This window comes from Sarcophilus harrisii, chromosome 2 (genome assembly GCF_902635505.1).
Source record: "Sarcophilus harrisii chromosome 2, mSarHar1.11, whole genome shotgun sequence".
Taxonomy (NCBI): domain Eukaryota; kingdom Metazoa; phylum Chordata; class Mammalia; order Dasyuromorphia; family Dasyuridae; genus Sarcophilus; species Sarcophilus harrisii.
Genome location: NC_045427.1, coordinates 603679785 through 603689902, shown reverse-complemented (window position 1 = coordinate 603689902; position 10118 = coordinate 603679785). Strand labels below are relative to the sequence as shown.

Here is a 10118-nt window from a genome sequence, read left to right as displayed (position 1 = left end):
TCAGTGTCAGATTATCAGGATTGTGAGAACTTTTATAGTTCATTCCAAACTGCACAGTGTTGTCTGAAGCAGATAGGCTCCAATCTTTAAAAAAAAAATCAAAAATGATCCTGACAGAGCAAAATCCAAATAGACAGAAGAGCCTCCCCTGACACATTTAAAATTGAATTCAATTTATTGAAAGTGGAAAAATTATTCATACATAACTTTTTCTAGACCACAGCTGTTTTTGTGTTCAGATATTTCTTGAATGGTTGCTATACAGAAAAGGAAGGCTCTCAAATGAATAAAACCTTTCATAAAATTATAAATGAGTATCGAGACAACGTGGGCAAATGGAGAGAAAATGAGGTAAGAATCAGATCTACAAATTGTCTTATAATAGGCATGAGTAATATCCTCTTTTCCAGGAGGAGGAAATCCTTCCCTCTCATTCATGGGGAACTCCTGGGGCCTCTGTAAAAAAAGGATCTACTTCTATACATAAATGAGAACATGTAGACCTTAAAAGCATACCTACCTCCAGAAACTGGAGAAAAACCTATATATCCACATGAACCCTAAAGGGAACCTCATATAACCCACAGCATCAAGCAATACCAGATAGCCATGATGGAATGGCAAGGAGAGAGTAATACAACTGATAGACTTTACCCTTGCTAGTACTAGAGAAGCTGGCACCTCAAATAGTCACATGTACCAAAAATGATGAAGCAGAGAAGCCCAATTAGGAGAGGCAATGCAGACTTGTCCCTTTTCTGGTACCATGAGTGATGTGACCTGAGGAATAGGGTCCACTAAAGAGAGAAGTTGCCCAATACCCTCTAGAATGGTGAAGAGAATTTTGCTGAGGGTAGGAAGGTTTAGTTATAACCCCTTTCTACATTTTCATGTTGGGCTAAATTAATCCTGTACTATAGTAACTGTCTGATTAACTTGAGTGCTTGTGGAGAACTAAGGGTCCTTTCAGAAAGAGAAAAATGAGTCAAATAATAATGGACTCAGCTTTTGCTTGAGTAGCAGCAGGAGCCAGAGAAATTTTGTGAACAATCTTCCTCCCTGCCAAAATTCTTTTACCTGGATCTTTCATGTCAGAGACCCAGGTGTAATTAACAGACTTTTCAAATGTGAGGTACTAAGATCAAAAGAAACAATTTAATTTTAATTATGAAAAGGAGATTGGGAGGAACAGGGCAATGCAATTCAAAGGAAGTGATAGATTTAATTAAATAGTGCTGGGAAACCACCTATTTGTCCTTCAGTCTTTCTGACATTTTCTGCAAAAATTTCTAACTCATTCACCTTTAGGACTTTCCCATATTAACCAAGATCCTATTGCCTTTTGCCCAAAAGGAAAGCCATAAGTACCTTCTTGAACTCACTTGAATGTTCAGGAGAAGAAATGAAATATGTAAATAAAAAAGTTTGATTGTTTTTTTTTTCCTACCCCTCTACCTAACAATTTCTGGAATCCCTCGTGACCACATTTCTCCTTCAGGGATAGGATATAAATATATATTGCATTACAAACAGTATAAATGGGACCATCAGCTTCCTCTTTCTGACACTATCCACAAGAAGAGAGGTAAGTGTCAGATACTTAAAATTCTGAAATGTTTCTGAGTTTCTCTATATCCAGGTCATTTATCCCATGCCCTCTTAACTGGCTAACACAAGGACTTGGGCAAACAGAAAGGTGATATTGGGGACCAGGTAATAGTATAAACAGTTATGCTGAGCCTCCTTTAGAAAGCAACAATCTGGTGTGATACAGGGGAAACCAGAAAGGTTTCCTTGTACAATAATATCTCCCCATCTATCTGTTACAATTCCTGAAATTTCCACCATTAGATAGCCATTCTTTTGGGCCTACAGAATAATGTCATTCAAAGTATTCAGGAGAACTAAATTATTGAGCTATTATGAACCATAAAACTAATGCCCCTCAGGACCTTTCCATTGTGCCTGTGGACTGAGAAAAGTTCCCTGCAAAAGAAAAAGCATCCAAGGTAAGTTCTGAATAGCAGATATAGTGGGAAAAACCCACATATTGAACACTGAAGTGAGATTCCTTGGGTAGCATATGAGGAATTGACAGGTAAGACAATCAGTGGGAAAGGGAGAGAACTAGGTAGAGATGGAATTGTAGAAATATAATAACAAAGAATAACTTTACATGTATTTTTTCTTTCCCACCACCTACCCAAACTCCCTACAGACATCGTAACCAAAAGTTGAACTCTCCCCATCATTCGCCTATATATTCAGCACTAATAATTAGAAAATTATGGGGATTGGGAAGAAGGATTAGGAACTATCTCAGTGGTGAAGTTAGTTTCAAGTTGCAGTTATTGCCTAGGATTCCAAAGTAACTAGCAACTCATTGATTTGGCCAACTTTCTGATAAAAGATGATGTACATGGTATTTAATATTTCTTCACCTTTAGGAAATACCAAACCCCTCTTATATTTAAATTTTGATGATCCTGTATCTCTACTGGGATCCTAAATTTTAATATTATAGTGATTTTGATTCTGTATATTTCCAAATCTTTTATTATTCTTTACAGTCCTCAACTAGTATAAGGGAATTTATATCCCAGTTTCCTCCTCTGCTGTTTTCAGTCCAAAATGAGGTTCCTCTGGACTGTATGAATTATAAGATAGCTGCAGCTCTAAACCTTATTCAACCCTGTGGAAGTAACATTTTCTTTCCCTTGGATACAAAAGCAGCAAAGTACAATGGCCAAAAAATTGGTTTTGAGATCTGAGGACCTGGTTTTTAACCCTGCCTCTGATACTCATTATCTATATGATCTTGGGCAAGTAACAATTTCTTAGGCTTTAGTTTCCTCATCTATAAAATGAGAGAATTGGGCTAAATGGTTTACAGCACTAAATATATGATCTTAATTTTATACTTGAGGAAACCAAGGCCAAAAGATATTATATAATGCTCCATCCAAATCATAGAGCAAGTTAATAAATGAGCCGAGACAGAATTCAGGTCTCCTTACTATCCAGGATTCTATCTGCTGCTTCCCAGGGATCAAAGTCTGGCATTTAAAGAACATTAAAGAATAATTAGTAAGAAAATCTGTACAAGAGGTTATTTTCACTTCCCAAGTGACCAGTTATCTCCGGTCTTCAAGGAATACTCAGTCCCTTCATGAAGGCAGAATGGTAATGGAGAGTAAGGGCAAACTGATGAGCCAGAGTGGAGCCATAAAATGCAAGTTAAAATTTTAGAAAGGATGGCAGCTTCTTATATAATGACCTATTCTAAGCAAATATTTCTGTTGGTCTCTGCAGGTGAACCTGGAACAATGTTCTCACTGGTCAGAGTCCTGATACTTCTGGTACTTTCCCTGGTCACAGTCAGCATGGAATTGTGTTCTATTAGTGCTGGTATCCCAGGAACTCCTGGGGCTCCAGGTCTACCTGGCAGAGATGGCCGGGATGGTGTCAAAGGAGATCCTGGTCCTCCAGGTACCCAAGAAAGCTCACTGTCTTTTACCTGATTATGTGATGATTATTATTGGAAAGAGAACTAGTAATAGAAAGACATTGAGATATATCAATGAAATAAATTCTAGGTTTAAATTCTGACTCTCAGACTTACTAATTATATGGTGAGAAGATAAGGATTTTCTTTGGTACCATTTTGTTAGGTGGTTAGAATAAGTATTTTTATCTTGATAATATAGATGAGGAAGTGGAGACTCAGAGAGATTAAGTCATAAACATGAAGGTAATGACTGAAAGATACTCAGACCCAGGTTTTCTGACTCCCAATAATATGATGTTCCTTCTACTATTCCTTGTATATGGCATAAACTGCTATATCTGTATGTTTGTGGTGGATGCTGTAATCACCTGATTTCCTGGAAGTTTAGTCTTTTCATCTCTAAAATGAGGATAAAACTTGCACTGTCTACCTGCCTCAGAGAATTTGGTAGGAGGAAAACACTTTGTAAATCTTAAAATACTGAAATAATGTGATTTGCTATTATTATGGGATGTGTGGGGACAGGAATTCCTTACTATACACACTCTCTGGGACTCCTGACATGAGATATCAATGAGGGGAAAGGGTTTGAAATTTGGAGTCAGGGGCCATGGTTTATATCCAATTCTTCCACTTACTACTGATATGATCTTGAGGCAGTCAAGACCTTTTTGGATTTCAATTTCCTCATATATAAAATGAAATGGTTGGACTAGATCCCAGTTTCTTAAATTGTGGTTCAAAATTCCATATGGAGTCTTTATTATCATTAATGTTTGATTTGTATACATAATTTATATATCTACACACCTAGAGTCACACAAAAATTTCTCAGGGCAAAAGAGGTGATAGGTGGAAAAAATTTTTAAAGTCCTAGACTTGATGATTTCCAAAGTCTCTTTCAGCTCTAAAGCTATTATCTTATGATCTGGTGGAATAGTTACTCTCAAACTACATAGAGAAAGGTGGAAGGCTCCAGAAGCACAGGTGAAGTTAATTGTAAAGGACAAGCCGAAATTGGGGCAGATGATGGAATGGTTGCATTAGCTCTAGAACAAGAAGGTCTTAATTTGTGGTCCATAGACATCCCCACCAAGAATTCCATTGAGAGATTTCAGGAGGTCTATGAACTTGGATGGGGAAAAAATTCCATCTTTATTTCATTAACCTTTAAGTAAAATTTTAGTATTTCCTTTAATTGTGACATTTTAAAAAGCATTATTCTGAGAAGGGGTTCTCCAGATTGTCAAAGGAATTCACAGCACCAAAATATTAAGAATTCGTGTTCTAGAACATTCTTGCTTGAGGATGAAGAAAAATTATTTTTATTTCAACTAAATATGCTAATGGCAATACTGTCTCAGGTTATAGATCATGATTAATATAGACTGGAATAATAAGGAGAGGAACAAATAAGGAGCTTTGCCAGAACAGGAATTATGGTAGGGGGAGGAAGTTGTTAAGAATATTTGACTATATTGTAGAACTTGTCCAAGCTGTGTCCGTCAAGCTGTCTGTCTTCTTGTCATTATTCCTATAGGCTAGGGCTCCTATGTTCACCCAATATTGTGGTTCTCTCTCTACAGGTCCCATGGGACCCCCTGGAGGCATGCCAGGGCTCCCTGGAAGGGATGGGCTGACTGGGGCACCTGGGAGTGTGGGAGAACGAGGTGAAAAGGGTGAGCCAGGTGCAATGGGACCTCCAGGTGAGTATGGCTATGTGCTGAAACAAGGGGAAGTCCTCCTCTCCCAATGCCAGTAAATGTCAGGTTTAATTTTCATTTCCCCTGCTCAAGGGTACAAAAAGGAGAAATCTAATTTTGAAAGAGAATACTCTCCTCCCACTCTTCTTAAATTCTCCAGTGACACCCAAAGCTATAAGTAGAGTAGAGAATTTACAAAGTGAGAACCCCGGAGGGGCTATCCCCCCTTGTCCTGCACTCTCTATCCCAAGTTGACCAGGATTTTATCCTAAGGTGCTTCTCTCTTACTTTTTACTTATCATTGGCCACACTGCCCTAAAAGGAATTTTAGCCTAAGTAAGGAGGCAAGACACAGAGAATAATTATATATAAGAATTATTAAACATATAATCGATATATGACATTTCATACATGCTATGTTCACTTCTTTTTTCTGTTTTTTTAATCTTTCCCATGATTTATCCCTTTTGCTCTGTTTTTTCTCTCCCAACATAATTCATAAAACAATGTGTATTAAAAATAAATAAACTAAAAAAAAAGAAAGAAGTGTTAACAATTATAATGAGAGAAGAAAAAATATTGAATAAATCAGAATAGACTATGAAATAATAAAATTATCTCTTTTGCAGACAAAATGATGATAGATTTGAAAATCCTAGATATTCAGCTAACAAATTAGTTGACACAATAACTTAAGCAAAATAGCAAGTTATAAAATAAACCCACATAAATCATTAGCATTTCTATATCACCAACAAAATCCTACAAGAAGAGTGAGTAAGCAGTATCTCATTTAAAAAACTGCAAACTGCAAAAAACATCTGAGAGTAAATCTGCCAAGACAAATCCAGGAACTAGATGAACAAAATTTTATATACATATATATGTGTGTGTGTGTGTGTGTGTGTGTGTAAACATACATATGTACATATGTGTATATACATATATATCTTTTTTATACAAATAACATTAGACTTAAAACAATTGGAGAAATATTCATTGTCTATGGGTAGGCAGAGTCAATATAATAAAAATGATAATTCCATCTCAAAAAAAAGATATATGACATTTTGCAAAGAAGAGACAAGCAATCTATGAGGTAGCAGTGGGAGGAAGAAGTGGGGGAGAGATAACTGTGGGCTGAAGCAGTCAGGGAAAACTTGAGTGAGGATTTGAACTGGGCTGAAGGATGGAGAGGATATGGACAAGTAAAGAGGATGGGGGAAATATTCCTGGTTGATGGGGCCTGGGTGACTCATTAGAATGCTGCTGTAAGGAAGAAACACTTAATATTACTATGTCAATAAATGACAGAACTTGTCCTGTGCTATAAAAGTCCCTGATTTAGCAAGGTGGAGATAATCTGGCCCACTTCCTCACATTCTACAGATGAGAAAACTGAGGCCTGAGAGTTTAAATGACTTACCCAAGATAACACTGTAGAAAAGACAGTTTGAATATAAGCTGACTCCTAGTTATTTTCCTAAACATAGTCTACCCGTAGCTGGTGTTTTAGAACAGCAGGGTTTGCAGGAGGTGAATGAACACTGAGCAATGCCTCGGGAGCTCAATTAGCTGTAAGCTTTGAGACAGACTCCTAAGAGTGATGTCTTCTTTGCAGGGCTGCCAGCTTATTTAGATGAAGATTTACAGTTTGTACTGAAAGACTTCAGACAGCGCATCCTGCAGTCAGTCGGAGGTAAGGGGAACAACTTCTGCCATAGAGTGGGAAGGACAATTTTGTGGACCCTGCAGTGGGGAAGCTGAGGGTCTACTTCATCTCCTCAATCCTTGGGGTCTTAGTGTGGATTAGGGAATTGGTTAAGAGAGAGGGAATTTTTTTTAAAAATTGGTATAGAAAGAGAATGGGCAGAAAAGAAGGGAATCAGATAAAAATTGAGGGAATGAAAAAACAGAGGGATAAAAAACTGGTTTTATTCATGGTTCTGGAATTCTTCCTTTCTTATCTGAATATACTCTCCAAGATAGAAAAGATGTTGACAATTTAGGGGTACAGAGTTACAGACTAGAGTGCAAGAGGGACCTTGAGCTTTAGATTGGCCAAGATTTAAAAGTTCCTGAACAGGATGTAAGTCCAAATAGCTCCTGGTGACAATATATTCAACTTCCAACCCTTCTCACCACAAATACCCTTTTCTGTTAAGGTTCTGGCTGAAAACCTAGTCCATGAGAAGCTAATGCTTTGCTCATAGTCCATGAATTCTCTTTTCTTCTCTTCCTTCTCTGCTTCTGTCTCTCTTTCTGCATGTGTATCTCTCTCTGTCTCTGTCTCTCTCTGTCTCTCTGTGTGTGTCTCTGTCTCTCTGTCTATCTGTCTCTCTGTGTGTGTCTCTCTGTCTCTCTCTCTCTCTTTCTGTGTGTCTCTCTGTGTGTGGTGTGTGTGTGTATGTCTCTCTCTGTCTCTCTCTGTCTCTCTGTCTCTCTCTCTCTCTCTCTCTCTCTCTCTCTCTCTTTTCCCTCTCTTTCTGTACCTCTCTCTCCCTCTCCTCTCTCCCTTCTTCCATTTCTGTCTTCCTCTTTCTCTGCACATAAATTGAAAATCGAGAGCTATATAAAAACACCAAGGACTTGACTTTGTTTCCTTTGCTGTCTAGTTCTCAGCCTGCAAGGCACCATGTTGCAGGTGGGTGAGAAAGTCTTTTCTACAAATGGTCAGTCAATGAATTTCGAGGGTATCAACAAGACCTGTGCCATGGCAGGTGGAGCTATTGCCACCCCAAGAAACGTGGAGGAGAACTCAGCTATCATGGGCCTCGTGCAGAAGTACAACACGTACGCCTACCTGGGCCTGGTGGAAGGGAAGACACCAGGGAAATTCTTCTATCTCAACGGAAGCCCAGTGAACTACACCAACTGGTACCCGGGGGAACCTGCAGGTAAAGGGAGGGAGCCTTGTGTGGAGGTGTATAAAGACGGCACCTGGAATGACAAGAGCTGTCTGCAGTACCGGCTTGTCATCTGTGAGTTCTAAGGCTCTCCTCAGCAACTGGTACCCCAGGCCAGAGGGTGAAGGAGCGCGGCTCATTGGTCATGATCTCTCCTCCGGCCCTTTGGGCCCCTTGTCTGCCTCTTCCAAGAATCTCTTTTTTTTGTTTCATTCCTTGCTTTGGACTAATTACTTCTCCCCAGATTGTTGGCTGCCAAGTTGTCTCTCCCAAACATAGACAGTATAGTGTCTCAAAAAGAACGATGGATGACCTGCAATCAGAAGATCAAGCCAGGCTCTGTTCTGGTTTACTTTGACTTCTAGTAAATCATTGAATCCTAGTCTTGATGCCTTAGTTTTATAAATTGTATGAGAGAGAGGGAGAGACAGAGACAGAGAGAGGGAAAGCAAGACAGACAAAGAGACAGAGAGACACAAAGACATAGAGACACAGAGACAGACAGAGAGATGGAGAGAAACAGACAGAAGATACACAGAGAGACACAGAGAGAGAGACAGAGAGATAGAGAGAGACAGAGACACAGAGAGACAGACATAGAGACACAGGGACACACACAGAGAGAGACAGAAAGAGAGAGAGAATTGAGAGAAAGATGATAGATATAGAGAGACAGGAAGAGATAAAAGAGATATTGGTAGATAGATACATAGATGATAGATGGATGGATAGATAGACCTATATGCAAGAGAGACAGAGAAATAGAGAAAGAGAGGGGGGTTGGGAGGGAGAGAGGAAGAAGGGGGAAGGAAGAGAAGAAAAAAAGGGGGAAAGAGAGAGAAGGAGACAGATGCCTGCATCTGTAATTCATTAGTGTTAATGATCTTGCGTCACAGAAAATCCTTCCCCTGAAAAAGAGGTGGAAATTCATTTGTAAGTAACCTAAAGTACAACTCATTTTTAACTTACAGCCTTAGAGAGTAATCTAAAGATACTGAGAAGTTCAGTGATTTGTCTACAATCCTTCAACTTTGTTAGAAACAAGATTTAATTGAGAACTGAACTACAAAGCTCTGTTCATTCTACCATACTGTCTCTCAGGTGTTATACTGATATCATCTAGTTTTATAAGACCTTTATCTTTCTCAAAATGTTTTCACATTATGGAATGATATGAGTCTCCTGTGATGCAATGTGTTCATTTCCCAAAAAGAAGACTGTGTAGAGAAGGTGATAATCAGTTTGCAGCCACAAGACAAGATTAAGTCACTGTCGGATCCTGTTCCAGGAATACATTTCTCTTGCCATTTTCTTCCATTCACTACAACTCCTTCATGGCTCAGCTTGATTCCCATCCCTCCAAAGCCCTTCTTGACTCTGCAATCTCAAATAATCTTCCCTTTCACTGAACTTGCAAAATACATATGGCTCTGTATCCCTCAAATTCATCCTCATTGCCTAGTAATGTTAATAAATGCTTCTAGTGTATATGTCTGGCATCCTTAATTAGATTGCGAGTTCCCTTATAATCCTCACAGTGCCTGGTACTAGGCTAAGCAATCAGAGGACAATCAGTAAAGACATTCAACGACTGATTGAAAATTAATTATTCTTTATTGATCTTCATTTTTATTCCACCACCTCTGAAAAATTATCCTGGAGCAACTGATCATGATTTCTGATTTCTCTCACAATACCCTTTTGGAGAACTGAAGTTTACTATATGGAATGCCACCCTAGGCAATTAATTCTCCTGTACCTCAGCTTCTTATCTGTAACAGGAAGGCTATAAATCCCATTTGGTAAGACAGATCCTTTTAAGATCCAATCCAAAGTCTACCTTCTTCAGGAATTGTTCAACAAGTATCACAGTTCATCAAACGTATAAACTCATCAAATTTTTTATATGCTAAAGAATTTAGGGATTATTCCATCCATAGCCTTGTTCCATATATGGAACAAATGAGTTAACTGAGGTTCAATGAGATTAATTGATTAGAT

General features: G+C 38.6%; 1 protein-coding gene across 1 annotated transcript; it reads left to right on the top strand.

Annotated features, from left to right (window-relative positions):
• The first annotated feature begins 1425 nt into the window (after positions 1-1425).
• Positions 1426-8591, top strand: LOC100923918 (pulmonary surfactant-associated protein A-like). The gene is made up of 5 exons (XM_031956371.1): positions 1426-1585; positions 3313-3489; positions 5095-5214; positions 6833-6910; positions 7827-8591. The coding sequence occupies exons 2-5, from the start codon at positions 3327-3329 to the stop codon at positions 8201-8203; spliced, it is 738 nt and encodes a 245-aa protein (XP_031812231.1). The 5' UTR covers positions 1426-1585; positions 3313-3326; the 3' UTR covers positions 8204-8591.
• Positions 8592-10118: the final 1527 nt, after the last annotated feature.

Bases quoted from the DNA above. Each gene is read 5' to 3' on its own strand.
- LOC100923918 (XM_031956371.1), top strand. From the start codon at position 3,327: ATGTTCTCACTGGTCAGAGTCCTGATACTTCTGGTACTTTCCCTGGTC. The intron at 3,490-5,094 runs GTACCCAAGAAA...CTCTCTCTACAG, and splicing joins AGGAGATCCTGGTCCTCCAG to GTCCCATGGGACCCCCTGGA. The intron at 5,215-6,832 runs GTGAGTATGGCT...TCTTCTTTGCAG, and splicing joins AGGTGCAATGGGACCTCCAG to GGCTGCCAGCTTATTTAGAT.